The sequence below is a fragment of the Triturus cristatus genome, chromosome 3_2 (assembly GCF_964204655.1).
Source record: "Triturus cristatus chromosome 3_2, aTriCri1.1, whole genome shotgun sequence".
NCBI classification, from domain to species: Eukaryota; Metazoa; Chordata; class Amphibia; order Caudata; family Salamandridae; genus Triturus; species Triturus cristatus.
In genome coordinates, this window is record NC_140584.1 from 840,373,696 (window position 1) to 840,391,029 (window position 17,334).

General features: G+C 45.3%; 1 protein-coding gene across 4 annotated transcripts in view; it reads right to left on the bottom strand.

The window, feature by feature from the left end:
* Window positions 1-17,334, bottom strand: part of SMG6 (SMG6 nonsense mediated mRNA decay factor) — a 1,079,424-nt gene that overhangs the window by 1,008,052 nt on the left and 54,038 nt on the right. For all 4 annotated transcript variants that reach the window (XM_085649087.1, XM_085649085.1, XM_085649086.1 and 1 more), the window contains exons 3-5: window positions 13,680-13,872; window positions 9,846-9,956; window positions 9,118-9,224 (exon numbers count right to left, since the gene is read on the bottom strand). In XM_085649087.1, the coding sequence (XP_085505213.1) occupies window positions 9,118-9,224; window positions 9,846-9,956; window positions 13,680-13,872 (411 nt within the window). The remainder of the gene's footprint in view (window positions 1-9,117; window positions 9,225-9,845; window positions 9,957-13,679; window positions 13,873-17,334) is intronic.

Consider the following 17,334-nt stretch of genomic DNA (forward strand, 5'->3'; position numbering starts at 1 on the left):
CAGATTTAAAGAATAAAAAAATAAACGAAACAGAAAGCGCGGTGACTCTGAAGCAGGCACCGCGTTTATCTTTAAAAAAAAAAAAAAAACTGAAATCGAAAGTGCAAGCACCCAGACTCTGCCAGAATCCCTGGTCTTCCCCGTGACCCCGTGCGTCACACCATCTACACCCCCCCCTCCACACTGAACACACTAATTAAACGTACCTGTTGTGGAAGGCGAAGATCGTCATGTGGAAGTGGGTGGGGGGGAGGCGGGGGGAGTGAGCGCGGCAGCGTGGTGAACGCGCGAGGGGGGAGTGAGCGCGGCAGCGTGGTGAACGCGCGAGGGGCGGGTGAGCGCAGCAGCATGGTGAACGCGCTATTTAGACAAGATGGCGTCGGACTGTCCACAGTCCGTACAGGCACGCGCATACTGTCTGCATTGGACAGCTGGCGAGAACAGCCATCTTTGTCCCTGCAGACGTGTGCATGCAAGCGTTGGGGAGAATTGATTCTAAAAGGTCCTCTCCATGACGAGAGCAGCGCATGCGCTGCTTTCGCCAGGCGAGAACTAAAAATAAGAAAAAGACTAAGAAGTATTCTGGACGCAACCACTATATAGTAGAAAAATCCAGAAAAGTTTCACACTACAAAACCATTGATGGCTCAGTTGGAAACAAAACAACTCTGAGTGGAATTCAAATAACATACTCAGTTTCCTTGGCTGACAGTACGGAGAAAAATCACACCTTAGAGCAGTGGTTCCCAAACAGGGGTCCACGGACCCCCCGGGGTCCGTGACACATTCACAGGGGGTCCACAGGGAGCGGTTTTAAAAGCATTGCATAATAAGCAGTTTTTGGGCAGCAATAAAAGTGTCAAGATAACTCCGGTGATTAATGTATTTGCTGGAGAGAGATGGGGGTTTTGTCCAGTGGCAGCTTTGACTCATATTAGGAAGCCCAGATGGTTAACATGCCTGCTGCAAAGAATGTCTACCATGCATTTTTTTAAAAACAGTATTTTGTTTTGTGCATAGCTCAGTAGGTTCCCGCTTTTGCCACAGAGACTCTTTTTTTATTGTGCAGTTCACAAGTTCACTGCCATCAAAGAGCTGCATGCAAACTGCATGGTACAAATTAGTAAGTTATGCTTTTTCCCCAGTATTTCATTATCCTCATGCTGCTAAAAAGGTTTGTTTGGGTAGAAATAAATCCTTATTATTAAAGTCAACGCTAACCCCTGTGTTATGTTCTGAATTCTGAGTTTGTGCTTCTCAAGCACTCTTAAAAAATGCATATCAGTATGGATGACATGTGAATCCTACACCTTGTAGTCCCCTTTGCCATATGAAACATTTCTATTCATTGATTTAGACACGTATGATTTTTTGTCTCTCTATGTGTGTGATGTAAAGTGCGCTCAGATCTAATAAAATGAGCGCCATGGTCTCACCCTGATCTAAGCAATGTCGTAATTTTTCAGTTACTCCCAAAAGGGTAGTTTCAGTAGAGTGGTGTGTTCTGAAGCCCGATTGAGAAGGGTGCAGATATCCAGATTTTTCAATGTGAGTGGATAAGTGAAAGTTGACATGTTTTTCCAGAATTTTAGAAAATACTGGTAGAAGTGAAATAGGGCGGTAATTCGCTAGGACCGAGGGATCGGCGTTGGGTTTTTTCAGGAGAGGAATCACCATCGCATGTTTCCAATCCATTGGAACATGTGACTCACGTATTGAGGTATTTAGGAGGTCTCTACAAAGTCCCAAAATGGTAGGGGAAATTAGTTTTAAAATATTAGCTGGTAGGGGGTCCAGAGGGGAGCCTAAATTTACCTTGGATAGGCAGTAATTAAATGATTCCTCATTAAGGAGAGGCCACTGTGACATTTTCACTGTGTCAAAATGGGAATCCATTTGCACTGTGTCAGAGGGGGAATCCTCCCCTTAGCCTAGGGACTTGTCAGAGATCCATCAGGGCACAATGGTCAGCAGCTGCCCTGGGAAAGAGCGGGCTTATAAGTGTGTGGCAAGGATTTGGGCTTGTGTTTATCATGCCACCTCTGGTGGCAGAGCGGCAGGCAGCCTAGAAACCCTGTTTTTGGAGACACCCAGGGCCTTGCTTGGCCAGGCCGCAGGAGGCGATGGGAGGGCAGCTGTGGAAGGGAAGGCAAGCCGAGAAGGAACGGAAGCCAGGGCTCGCAGTCAATGTCGGGATGGTAATCATTGGATTCTGCTTCATTCCTAGGCGCCTCGTTTTTCCTGAAAGTTCCCAAAGTTTATGCTTCCATAGAACCCTTTTTGCTACGTAAGACGTGCCCTGTGAGGGCTTATACAATATCTAATCCATCAGTCTTTTCAGTTTCCCAAACGTGGACGCTTTGTCTGCAAGTCAAAAACAAACTTTACTTTGTAACTTCCCTGGGAGGGGTGGAGTGGCGCGACCAGAGTGTGGACTTCATAGACAGAAGCACTCAAGGCAGGGCACGAGACCCAGGAAGCGACATAAACCCATTAAAAACAAAAAGAGTGCGCCTTGAGGTCTGCATTTAGAAGAGTATTATCGGGGTCGAGAAGGAGGGAAGGTGACAGCAGACCGGATGCCAGCACTAACTAAGTCAGGGATGTTGTTTACTCTGTTATTAGTATAACACTTACAGCCGATTCTGTAAATTCAGCACGTTAATCTTAACACACTGCACATGTTTTCCGACACCTAAGTATAAAAGACAATGAATGCCATTCAATACGGTAGATGTTGATTTTTCACCCATAGCTCACATAGTGGGGTGTATATTCGCCACCGGGTGGAGCAGTGACAAACAGGCACGCACGGAGTGTGTGCTGAGGAGTGTGCGGCACGCCCTCATGTCACTTAAGTGCGCGTTGGTTCTTAACATGCATTGTGTCAGCCTGTCACTTCCGGTGCGAGATAGATGCGGGTGATGGATGGGAGAAGAGAAGGGCGTTGAGGGTGGCTAGGTAGGGGGACGGCGACAGACTACCAACACATCGCACTCAAGGGGCGTCTGGCGGCGGAGGTGGATTAGGTCTACTCACTGATGATAGTTTAAAATGTTAAATTCGTGAACGTCCAATACAATGTGCACAGGCTGCAGGTACCAGAGAGCAGCGAGAATGGAAGAGAACTTACAGGTGAAAGAGATCATGACAGCACCGCAGACTCACGGAGTCAGATGGGGCGGGGTAGGCGCACAGATAAGTACAATAACAAGCGCAGTGCGCACGTCCTGCAAGGAATGCGAGGTATGCAGCTGGCACCCGGGCCGCACTGCTGCGCACTCCCGAGCTCCCTAGGCCAGGGGAGAGAGAAGGCGGGACATGCACCCGCCTTTGGCCAATTGCGTGCTGTCTTTCTTAGAAAGACGCACGCAAAGGCCCATAGCGTGTGACCAAAAAAAGAAAAGCACACGCACGTGCGTGTGGTCCGAGTTGAAAGTCCTTACTAGAAGCCTCGCAGCGCATGCGCACTGGCTCAGGCGAGACCTAAAAGCTAAATCGGCTACAATATTTCTATTTCACGACGTTGCTTCTGAAAAATGTGAATAACAGAAATACAGAGCGATATAAATATATGGTATGATGCAGTATTTTACTACCTATCTCTCCTCAACTTCTATGACGGGTTTGGGCAGCCACAGAAATCCGACGACGAGGCACAACATAGGATGCAGCACTATTTCTACATTTACGTTATTCTTCTTGAAAAAAGACTGGCAGGGGACCATTGACGGTCATGGCAGGCTCAAAGTTTACAGGCCGATCCATGACTAAGCCACCTTCGGTCATTCTTCAGCAAGGGTTGGACCCAGCCCGCTCTATCTGCATAGCACACAGCCATTAAGGGTCAGCCCTCCTAACCTTGACTAGGGTCCCATGTGAACTCCACAATCAATAAGCACTAAACATTTTTGCAAAGTACACTTGGATTGGCCGAATTACTACATATGCTCCAATTTAAGATTACTTTGGAAAACTAAGAGTCCTTCCCAGACAAAACTCCCAGGTTATGTGTTCAACAAAAGAACTGGCTGCCTTGTGACCAGGAAGTGCTAAAGCGGCGGACTAAAATGTACTGTTCGCCAAAAGATAAATACCCATCAACAGACATCTGGCTGAATGGACAAACTGTCCATGTAAGTAGGCCATATGTGGTCACTGTACATGATTTTTTAATAAAAAGAAAACCTGCAATGGTACTGTCTTGCTCATGGCTTTTGATTGTTCCCCGGCTTGCCACAAAATGTCTTTATTGTCTTATCTGGTGCTCACTTGATCTTAAAAGAAAATTTAACATGTTAACATGGCTCAAGTCAAGAAAAAACAAGCATTGAACATGCAATAGGTCTCGCCTTTGATTAAGTTAAAGCCATTTGCTTTGCTAATGGTATTTTATAGCAAAGCAAATGGCTTTAACTTAATGAAATGCTTGTTCTACTCTGTAGAACTGAATATGTGCATTTCACAGAGTCCTCCGGTACACATGGCTCCCCCAGCATTCTTACCATCATACTGCAAGTCGACCAACACAAGCAGGAAGGGAACAAAGGACACTTTTCAGACACTCACCCCCAGTCACAGATCTGGGTTGACGCCATCATTGTTCTTTAGCTCACTTCGTAACTCCAGTTCAGACCCAGCCATATGCAAATCAGTATGGAACCTGATCCTTGTGGGAATAGTCCATCCTGACCTGCAAAGCCAGGTCTGCCCTGGATCGCAAACAAGCATCCTGGGACCGGTTTCGGTGGCTGGGTCTAAACTGGGGTGGGGAAGTGAGCTAAAGAATGATGATGGATTCAACCCAGATTTGTGACTGGGGGTGAGTGTCTGAAAAGTTTCAGCGCTTCGTCCATCATCTCCTTGTGTTTGCTTTAAACCTCTGCAGCGCCATTTGCAAAAACTAGGTAAACCGGTGCACATTCCCAGCCCAGATAGCATCTACGGCGTGCACGTTCAGCAAACACTGCGTGCCTGCCTGGCACACACTGTACGTACTTTAGTTAAACACTGCACACTACTGGCTGACACTGAAAGCACTGCTGGCATTCACTGCGCGCATACCAGGCCACGTTGTATGCACTGTTGCTAAACACTGCATACGCTCCCAGCTCACACTAAATTCATTGCAGGCAATCCCTTTGTGTACACTCCTGGTCCAAGCTGCACGTCCGGTCGACACCCTATGCACCATTGTTTAACACTGTGTAAGTTCCTGGCATACACTGCTGGTAAAAACAGTAAAGCCATTGCCGGCACTGTATCCCACTGGTAAACACTGCGTGTGTGCTGCCACTAAACATGGTGTACACTCCTGGCTGGCACTGTGACAAATGCTGCATACACGCCCTGTCCCTTCTAATTACCGCCTGTGACAAGGTAGGCCCAGAAATGACCCCAGGTGCAAACACAATCCCAAAAGAAAGCGATGAAAGACACCAGGAAAGGGAAACAAAGAGGGGGGAGGAAGGCTGACTTGGGTCAATACGGAAGCCGGCTAGGCAGGGAGGGGGCAGAGAACTATTCACTGAACGACATTAAAATTTGAATACCCAGGGCCGAGTGAAGCCACGTCAGATGCAAATCCTCCAGGTGTCGGGCTCATCTAATGCAGACGCGGTCCCCTCACCCATCAAACACCCCCCTTCGGGCCCATTGGACTGTACATCTGGCGGGGATAGGGTTTCGGGGCTTTGTAGGATAACAGAGCAGAGTCGGGTGGGCAGGTGTTCGCGGGCACTGCAGGAACAGCCTGGCAGCAGCGGGGCGGGCAAGGGTCTGATGCTCTGCTCCATACTATGGGATCCCCGCGACAGTAGAGAGGGGGGGGGGGGGGGGGGGTGTCGGTGCAAGGCTGGTAGTGTTGGTTCAGGCTTGGGGCAGCCCAGCATGAGGCCTAAGCGGGGAGAGGCGGTGCCCGTGACACGCGCCGCCACAGGTTGGGCAAGCAGCTGAGTCAGCCCAAAGCGCCTACAGCCTCTGCCGACATAGCCCCGGGCAGCAACAGCCTACCTGAGTCCCGGGGACTCTCGCTGGTGCTTTCTCCCTATCCGGACTCACAACAAAGGTAAAGAATTATAGCATCTGTACAACTGCGCAAAAATGTAGCGAAGCCTGCAGAAGTAAATCAAACATCATCAAATTGACATGTAATATCGCAGAAACGTGCAGAGTTCCACTGACCCAGGGTACCATAGTCCTGCTTTTGGGGTACATTTTGGTTCAACTGTAATTTTACAAGTGGAAACCGGGGAAGGGGGGTTGGCAACAGGTAAGAGAAGCTCCGTCAAGCACGAACCAAACATCACCCAAACATGGAAGTCGTGTCAGCGTCTTAAGAAGCAAAGTCCATTGCCGGTGACACGGACCAATGCGCCTCAAAGCACTCATGCGTGACGCTGCTGCAGATTAAGAGAGTTTGAAGAAGAGGTGGAAGATTAAACAAGCGCACGCCACTGGGGGAAGGCAACGCTGTTTATATTTGCATCGTGCTTTCACTTTCAGTGAAAGCACGATGCAAAAATAAACACGCAGCGCCCGGTCTCCTCTTGGGAGGCCCATCAGGTCAGGATCTCAGAGGCTTGTTTACATATCACGCCTCTGAGATAAGAAATTGCTTCACGACAGCCGTGAAGCAGGAGACCCAGTCGGAATGGGCCGTCCCAAAAGGACAAAGGGCGGTAACACAGAAGCCTCATTTTTAATGGGAAGCCACCGTTTACCATAAATGGTGACGCTACCAAATGAAAATGAGGGGCGGGGCCTCAAGCCCCCTTCTGAAATATACTCACCCACAATATGTCTCGCAGACTCTAGCAGCGCATGCGCGCTGCAACGTAGGTCTGCGAGACCTAACAACGCTCTGATGCAGTCAGCATGGACATCGTCATATCGCTTTTTATTTTTTAAACTATATTGCACAGCAGCCCACACCATGTGCTATAAAAACGAGGGACAGCGCGAAACGAGGAGGCATGGGGAAAGGAGAAATAGTACCTCAATCACAGTGGAGCAGTGGACAGGCACTAATTAGTTGAATTAATCTCGGCTTGGTCCTGAGACGGCCAAATAGATACAGCAAAGAATAGTGACTTTGAATATAGCAAATGGTAAGCAGTGGGTGGGCGGCAAGCCCTTTATTGTAAGCAACAGTGTCTCACAAGCAAAGGCACATGCGAAGCATGCGCTGTCGCAGGCTCGACCCTAATAAGGGCTCTTCCTCAAAAGAAAATTCTATTTGATGCTCTTAGTCTTCTTATACTCCACATTTATTTGGTCCTCCTCATTTTGTATACTCTGGATTAAGAACTCAGTCTATGAGAGGCAGAGAGAAATTTGGGATACTATTATAATGTCCATGCATCGATGAAAGCGGTACGCCCCTCTTCAAACGGAGGCATCACTTCTTTATGTGCAGTATATTTTCTAACAGCTTATAAAGTTTAGACTTGAGTATGTTTGAAGCGACATCTTCTCAAAGATCATCTCTTTGTTCCCTCAACACTGTCTTGGCTGACAACAGGACTCGCGCTGCTTCCTGCAGAAAGGTAAAAATGCAGGCACCGTGAGCCAAGACACAGAATCCAACAGATTACTGCTGACAATGCCGGCAGAATGTGAGCCAATGCACCCAATTCCCACTGGTTGATGTCATTTTCCTTCTCTAGATTTTCCCTACTCCAATAAGAGACCCTAAATTACACAGCATGAGCCAGTCAGGCCGACTTCAATTGGCATGAAAAATGAAGTTTTGAGAACACTAAAACAGACTGCAGGTATGAAACCGCATACTTATTTTCTGAAAGACAAAGATCCATCTAATGCCTCCTCACTGTCACTGCGCTGTCATTGGCGCTGTGAGGGCATCTCTCTTCAGCCCAGACCGAACCTCGTGGTACACACTTCGGCTCCACGCAACTAATGAGACTGCAAGAAGAGGAAATCCTTCTTTGTAATTATCAATGTGGTGACTGACAAAAGCTGTGGTTGACAATTACCTGTCCATGTTCTCGCTTTGTCGTGGATTCTGGACACATTGTAAACCAAAGCCTCCTACTACCACATAATATTGATCCACAGGAGGTGCACTGCAATAATGCAATCATTAGGCTTCAGCATTCCCTTGCAGTGAACACTCCAAAAAACACTCAACGTCGAAAGAGAAGACTAAATAAACAGAAATATAAACTTTACAAGGTACACACACACATTAAGCACTAGCCCAGACATCCCACGCAAGTTCTTCGAAATTACTGCTCTACTGATCTCAGAAATAAACGAGGTCATAGATGGTCACAATAAAAATATTCTCCAGAGCGCTAATACAACTGGAACACACTGGATGTAGCCTAACTTGTTAGCACTGCACGCTGATTTAATGCCTGTAATTCAAAAACAATAGCAAACTTAAAAGTCATGCCGCTGTGGTATCACAGCGACAGCTTCTTTGGCATTCAGAGGAAACACTCAGATGATAACCAAAAGAGCTGAGAGTGGCAGGTATGAAGACAGCACCAACTGCAGTAGAGGAAAAGTCAGAATATAGTAACTACAGAATAGCAAAGCCTTTTAATTGAATTCACGTAAAGACAAGTTGCCGACCAATGAGCTTCTACATTTTGGGGCACAAGGAGGGACGACTATATATCTGGAAAGGTTTGAGGGACAAACAGAGGTAACTTGCCATCCACGATTTTTTTTTCTATTATTCCTTGCGTTTCTTTTTAAAATGGACAACCCAAACAGACCATCTCAAAAAGTCGAAATTTCGGAGTGGGCTCAACATTAAGGTTTTCCTGGAGAGTGCTACCCACTAGGTAGACAAACATATCTAGACAATGTGCTTTCTGGCAAAGCACTTCGCAACAGTCACTAATAGTGCGCTGCTGAGTTTACGTGCTAGCTGCCAATATGTTTAGAACAACAGTTTTTTTGTAAGAGTTACATTAACAGGTAGGGATATGCACTTATCTGTATTACACAGCACTACTCTACATGAAATCTTAATTTTCCCACCACCCTACCACAGGAAACATATCCACAAGAACACTCTCCATTCCAGTTGTTCAACTCACCCACCCACAGGTACACAAAGAGAATGCGCTCTTGGTCTCCTACCTGCGTGCTTTGCCGTAATTTGTGGTATCATTGGCTTGCTCCCGGTACCTGGCAATGTCCCCCTGACAGATCATGCACCTCTGAGCACTGATCAGGGCAAACTTCACCTGTCAACAGAAAATGCATTGTTCACATGTGCTACCGCTCTGCAGTAAAACTCACAGTCAGGGTCGATCATAGACTTCTTGTGGCTAACTCAATGTACCCCATGAGAACGCAAAGACATGAGGTCAAAAGAGACCAGACACTGCCTACACACATACTGTAGTGAAGGAGCTCAGCATAGGCAAGAACCCAGGTGCAACTGACGTTTACATATTGAGTGATAGCTCCAACTGCCGCTACTCCTTTTCCCCAAAACTCACAGTCAAAGGATCCAAGTTCGATGTTGGTTACCTTTTCTTTGCTACAAATAATGTAATTTATATTTTCACAATACACAAACACCCAATTCACATCTTCAAAGCTGGTGTGCATTGTGGTAACCTGATCCAGCCCACAGAAATACCTACAGCCCATCTGTAGAAACAGTGGTCTGTCCAACTTGAACAAGTCAATAACGCAGAGCCTCCAAGGTTAATGCTGGTCTAGCAAGATGACAAAGAAGAGTGAAAGACATTCTGACACACCATTAAAGTGCTGGATCCTTACCACTGATTCACACCATGGATTACCAGATGTTTCGGGAGTGCCTTCCTTCAACCCAAACATAAGTGAAGGGTACGTACCATTTTGCGCAAAGGCTTGCTACGAATAGCTGTGCCGTCCATATAGTCTTCCAGCTTGAACTGGTAAATCAGCTGCAGCTTCTGAAGCAAGCTGTCAAAAAACGTAGAGCCCTGTGGTGAAGGAGAAATTAGAGAAAGAACAGTGACAAAAAAGCAAAATACATAATGGAACAAAAAAAATGAAACATCTAAGCTTGTAGGCACCAGGAAACACCTGATGGAGCCACTACTTTCAATTAACCAACGATACTCGAGGACTACCACCTCAAAATGTAAATAGATGAGGTCACTGCCTACTCCTCCTACCCGCACCAAAATCAAAAAGGGTTCAGAAAAAGACAAGCCCTAGATTGGCCAAAGTAAAACGCGGAACTTCAGCTAAAATAAAATTAATTTAAAAATTAAATTAAGATTTCACCAACTATAACAAGGAAGCATGGAAATATGGGAAAACATAACCTGACAATGACCTTGGAAAACTCTAGTTCAGAAAGATCCTACTAATGAAATAACACCAACACCCTTAACTGACTCAAGAAACATGGGTTTTTGTCACCTCCTTCCAAAAACAAGCATTGGCATAGCCAATAGGTCTCGCCTTTGGGACCTTATAAGTATTTAGCCATGCAGCACATTATCCTGGGTGTCAGAACATTTACTGATCTCTATTGTGTAAGCTTTGACACTAATAGACAAATTATAACACAGCATTGAGAAGTACTTATTTAAAGAGTTATTTTTGTATAACTGGTAGTCTGAACTCGCATATCTGCAAGTGCTTCCGTCCTCGATAATGAAGAACTAGACTGAACTATAAAAGGCACACAAGTGGCACATATATTATTAGTAAATCTGTACATTTAGACTCGAGCGTTTTATCCAGAGATGCAACGAGCAATACACATTCACTCATCCTAAAAAGCATCGCAGAACTAAAACCTAATGTCACTTTTAGCAAAGAGGCTCCAGAGTAGGTAAACAATTTTTGAGAACAAAAATAGTGAGAATGAGGCACGAAATTCTCTGTTTTTCCACATTCAAAAAGTATTAAGCATGGACCATAGCTAAGAAATAAACAAAAGTGCCCTGGTGATGGCAATTTGAAGTTAAAAGGCTGGTTGGTTAACGAAATTTACCACCCTTCCCCTTCAGAGGCTACTTTCGACTTCATCTTACTAATAGCTGTGAACACCACACATTACGTTGAGCACAGCATCGCATTACATGGTGCAATGCTAGAATGAAAACCGCTGGTTGAAATCAGAAGCACGAGAAAGGAGAAAAACATAAGTGAAATCACACGGGTCTTGTGTGTAAAATTTGTACAGGACCTGAAGCATATACAAATGCTCCCATTTGTGCTAAATTAACGGTTGTTTACATGGAGCAGAGGATCGAAGCAGAGTGGGGGATCGATTTGATTTTAGGTTTTATATAGCGCTTGAATGCCCAGGAGCGTTTTGGTGCTGGAGCAGACAGGGGGGAGTGAGGCCTGAATAGAATGATTCTTAGTTTTCAGTGAAGGAACACCCAAGTTTTGACTTGGCTCAAATACTACATATTAGACTGGAGGTATTAACATTCCACCTGTTGGGGGAGATGGGAGGGCACAGGAGCACGCCCTCCATCAACCCTGGTGCAGAGAATAAAGTGAACAAAGAGAAGATACATCGCGTAGGAAGACCAACGGGGACGGTGCATTATGACATTGTACAGTCCAGCAGTGTAAAAGACGGGAGGAGAAATACCCGTTCACTATGACTTCATATAGTCACAAACACTGGAACAAAGATGCCTCAAGTTGCTGTAGTGCATTCTGACATCACACAGTCAAACATTGTAAAAGATGCACACACACGGGACGGCACATATTACTTGGCGCAACCCAGCAGTGTAAAAGACGGGAGAGGTACCACATTTCACTATGACATTACACAGTCATCTATACCCAAACACTCGAACAAAATCGCCTCTAGGTGTGCGGTGCATTGTGTATGCAGAAGAGGAATGGGACTGCACACACAAGGTCTTTAGGAAACAAAAGGTCTTGGTAGATACACTTCAGGTTGCCTGCTTTGGGTACTAAGTTTCCAGAGTACTGTGTGCATGGAAGGACCGGGTGAGCAGGTATATGTTAACACAAAGGGGTAACTTTTACACAAAAAGTGATGTGTTTAAGGGGAGATTGTGAACGAGGGGCTATGTGCATAGGTAGGTGGAGTGTACGACTAGGAGGAAGGTGTGCATAAGCTAGTGCATTGTGAACAGTGTACAGTGTACAGTAGATGGGGAGGTGCAGAAGTGATGTATGTGCATGGACGATGTGTATACAGGAGATATGTGTGCACAGGAATGTGTGTGAACAACAGTGATTGTGTGGGCATGAGCCGCGTGGACAGGGATGTGCAAGGGACTGCATGCGCAGCGCGTGTAAAGAGTTCAGTGAAAATGACCATCCCACACTGGATGGCTGCAGTGCTCTCCTATCTGGCTTCTGTCTCGTTGAGCGCTGCTTTTAACAGGCACCGAGCCCCTGTGCATCCCTCTGCATCCTCCAGACCTAGGCATCTACACGTGCTCACAACGAACGGCTTTGGTTCTCAGGACACATGCCCGCATGAACACCCCTGTGCTAGTGTATGGGCGCATTGTGTCCTGCATCTCCTACACGCACTTTGGGAGTTGTAGTTCTGCTATACGTACCCGGGAGTGGCGGGATCTTTTAATGAGTATCACCCCTCAACTGGCCAATGCTGCTAACTGCGAGACTCTTTACCACATTGTTGAAGGTTATTTTGCCGTAGAGTAACATGCATAATGTCAGAGAGTTCTTAATAGGAGTATACATTGAACGCCATTTTGCAAAGAGGAGGAGGAGGAGGAGGAGCTAGGTGAAAGTAAACGAAATGAGGTAGAGGGAGAAGTACTTTTGTTAGTAAACAGAAATTCTTTCTATGCCGCAGTGTGTGGGATCTGTACCAAATATAATTAATTAATTCAATATGTGTGTGTGCCGGGCGGAAGGTATCAGCTCAAGAGGAGTGGTAGGGCGTGCACAAGGAGACAAGGGGGGAGTGGTGCAGGTGAGACAAGGAGGCACTGCAGCTGCCGCCCTGTTTTACGCTGCTCGCTCCCGCCAGCAAAACGCTGTGGGAGTGAACCTTTTCAGAAGAGGTTGGACATGCACCCACCTTTAGCCATTTGCAGGCTACGATTACAAAATGACACACGCAAAAGCCAGCCCAATATGTGTGTGGGGGGGGGGGGGGGGGAGTCAGACCCACACAGAGTAGTTAGAGTAGTTACAAGCAGCCTCGCAGAGCAGCGCATGCATGTTGCGCTAGGCTCGACCTAAAAACTCAAACGGTCATCTACTAGTGACCAAAGAAAACAAATTGCTGATATCTGCAGAACAATGGAACATCGGAATTCATAAGATCCAATTAACTGAAGATGTATAGGAATCAGTTACATTTAACTTTTTAACAACAACACCAAAACAAAAACAAAAAAATCAGAAGGACTGTCATGTTGCCCTGACCAAAGAATTATGGAGATGGAGGAACTACCTTCAAATTACTTTGATCGGGAGATAGAGACTTTGACTGCTCAGAGGAAGAGGTCGTGCGGTCACTATTTACTACAGTCTGGAGACACATGAGAGAATTACTAACAATGCAAATACACAAAGACCTAAATGCAAAACATGCCTCCAGAGTGCTGAAATCGCATTAGCCCATCAAAATAAGTCTTCTCACTTCAAACTATTCCAGAGGAACTTCCTATCTTTGGTGCCTGCATCAGTTTACTGAGGGATGAGATAGCACCACATACCTCTTCCAACAGCTGCAGGAGTTTTCTTCTAATGACTTCGGCATTCTCTGCTGCTGGGTCCTTGAGGATCTGACGAAACTTTTCAATCACTTGATAAAAGGCGTTCTTCCACAAAATTTGATCTATATTTTGACTGTCAGAAAATTCTATGTCAGTGAGCAGGCATCGCTCGTACAGCTGGAGGAGTTCTGTCCTGAAACAATAGAAGAACCACCGAGGTCACGTTAAAGAAAGCACTTGGCGTAGTAGCGCTGCATCCTGGTATTCTACAACACACCTCCCTCACATCTGATGTATGCAACCGGCACTTCAAGGCAAATTACATATTGCGATTTTCACCCGCACATCTTGCCAATTTACTATAGAAAAATGAATTGCTTACCTCTGAATAAACTGAAATCAACTGCCTTGCAATCATTTCGAAATTAAGAAAACCTGGTTATGAAACGTTTGAAATGACTCATTGCGATCCAATGTATGAATCTCATGTGGATATCTTCAGAAGCCGTCCAGTAGCGGCCTCTAGTATGTCAACGATAATAAACGAGACCTCCTCATCCATTACTCTGAACACTGCCTGTAGCTCTTCAGTATAAATGTTCATGTGTGTCGCAAAATAGTTCTCAGAGTGTCTGTCCTTAGGCAAATTGGAAAAATGTCACATGGATTGCCTTTCTACTCCTCAAAACAGGTTCAGGTAATCTGTCAAACCACTCCCTTCCCTGTCTCGTTCAGTGCTCATGTCCATAGCCAACATCACATGTGAGAAGTAACCATGTGAACAGCAATTAAAAAATGTAACTTCAAACCAGATTTTGTATGGTTCTATTTCAATTTGGTGTATTTTGGTAAAAAATGTTTCAGAGAGCACTGCATATAATCAAATGGATGATGGTCAGGCCGAGTATGTTTGTTTTTAGTATTTTTTCTAGTAGTGATCCATATAACGTTTTTATCTGCCCAGTTTAGTGCATTTTATTAAATCATATTTTCCACAGATCAAATTGAAGGCGCACTTCAGCGTCATACTTTTTCAACACAGACCTTTACAGACTCAAAGGCATAATTTTTATTAGGTCACAGCCTACTAGCTGTCTGGTTTACTAACAACATCTTGGGGACATTCAGAAAGTTGACCTAGGAATACATTCTGCCTGTTGCTCATCATTGGCTTTGTGGTTTGTAACACACATTTTCTGGCTTTCTATTTGATGGCTTTATTTGCTATAGGCTGTCCAGCTCTAGTTTGTCCCTCCTGTTACCCAAACCTTGTTTACTATATTCTTCTAAAACTCGCTTTCTGTACACAAGCCTTTAAATCTTGTTCTTACCTTGTCACATCTGCTGTGCATTCAAAGATGGAGGTTAAATGTCAGGCTGTGTCTCCCAGGGAGCTTGGCGTTTATATTTCTTTCTCCGACTTCAAAGTGGGAGGTTTTATGTGACAATCATGTTGGCTACTGGGAGCCTGCTTGAGGAAAGCTGGACGATTTTTTTTTTCTAGCACATAACTAAACGTAAATGTCTGTAAATGAACTGTGCTGGCAACCAAGTCAATACATTCGGTGATGACTAGTCAACATATTATTGCATGTGCGTTGTATACTTATCCATAAAAGTCTACGTGAGTGCAAATGTAATTGCCATTTCAATTGAAGATGTTTGTCTTTAATGGCAATACGCTACAAATCATGCATACGCCACGTTAACCCACTCCTCTCTACTCTGCACTACTCAATGCCACTGAGCTTTACAACACTCCACACACCACTCCACTCCAGACTGCATCATTGCACTCTTACCTGCACCACTCCAAGCCTCTTTATTCTACACTACTCCACGTGCAATGCATTCTACCCCACCCCACCCCACACTACTCTACTATGCACCACTGCAATCTTGCCACTTCACTCTACTCAGCATCACTCCACTGTACGCCAGTGCACTCTATGCCAATCCCGTCTACGCCACTCTAATCTACTCTGCAACACTGCACTCTACTCAATCTACTGCACTCTGCGCCACTCTACTCTGCACCTCTGCACTTAATGCCAATGCACTCTACACCACTTTACTCAAAATAAATGCACTCTACGTCAATCTACACTGCACTCTATGCCACTGCACTCTACGCCATTGTACTCTGTCACTCCACTCTAGTCTACTCAGAATCACTTATCTCTATGCCACTGCTCGCTACGCAACTGCACTCCACAACACTCTACACAACTGCATTCTACGACAGTATACTCTGTAACACTGCAGTCTCTGCCAGTGCACTCTGCACCACTACACTCTACGACACTCTACTCTATACCACTGCACTTTACACCCCTTCACTCTAGGCCACGCTACTCCATTCTTCTATACTCCACTCTACAACACTCCACTATACTCCACTCTATGATGCTCTACTCAATTAAACTCTGCTCCACTTGCCACTCCACAACACTACTCAACTCTATGTTCTATGCAACTCACTCTATGCCACTTTACTTCACTCTATTCTATGACACTACTGCACTCCACTCCATTCCACTCTATGCCAACCCATTCTGACACGCCATGTCACACCATGGCAAACTACTCTGCTCTATGCAACTAACTCTGCAACACTCTACTCCGCTGTGAGAAAGAAGAACTAACAGTGGAACCTTCACTTGACCAGCACCTAACCTTCTATCACTCTATCTGTAATGACCCTGTATGTGAGGGAGAAACGTGTGGACACTCAGTGGCACCCACTGTTGAAATGCCTATTCCCTTAGGAATCCAAGTGTATTTACATAAAACAAGAGGTGCACCACAGACAATTGGCAGACAAGGGAGTCCTTTGTCATTGATGAATTTTCTTCAAAGGTCATACCTTATAAACATTTTATTATTCAAATTATATAATAATTTCAAAAGACATGAGCAAACAGTTTGTATGACTTTACAAAACAGACCAGCCGACGCGTTTCGTCCTGAGACAGGACTTCTTCAGGGCACTAGAATCGTATCGTCAGATATAGAGGGACGAGTCCTCATGAATTTCTTCTAGTTCTTGAGTTGAATATAGTTGGGAGCAAATTGTCATTTAATAAAATAAGAAAGCGCCAAAAAAGTCAGGTCAAATCCTCGTTAATTTTTCAATCCTTAAGTGGAATATATTAAAAGGCAATGTAGCATTCAGTTGACTAATAGGGCGCAAGGACAGCGTCAACAATGTAACCGCCAAAATTCAATAACTTGTAGTCCACAATCAATGGAACCATATGAGCTCTAGACGACGGGGATGTTTGTATATAACATCGTCCCAGAAGTCGCAATATGATATTTGCAGAAAAACAGAGCACCGAACAGTCTCCAACGGGCAGAGCGAGAACCGATATAAAGGTGAGTAACACCATGGCAAACTACTCTGCTCTATGCAACTAACTCTGCAACCCTCTACTCCGCTGTATACAACATCATCTTTGCAACGCCACTCTGCTCTATACCACTCCACGACACTCCACTCTATGACACACTATTCAACTCAGACTGTACTCCACTCTACACCACTCAACTCTACAGCCCTTACAATGTACGACACTCTACTCCATGGGTACTCACAAATATTTCCCAAAGGGCCAAAGGATTTGGCCAGTGATGGGACAGAGTTTGGCTATTA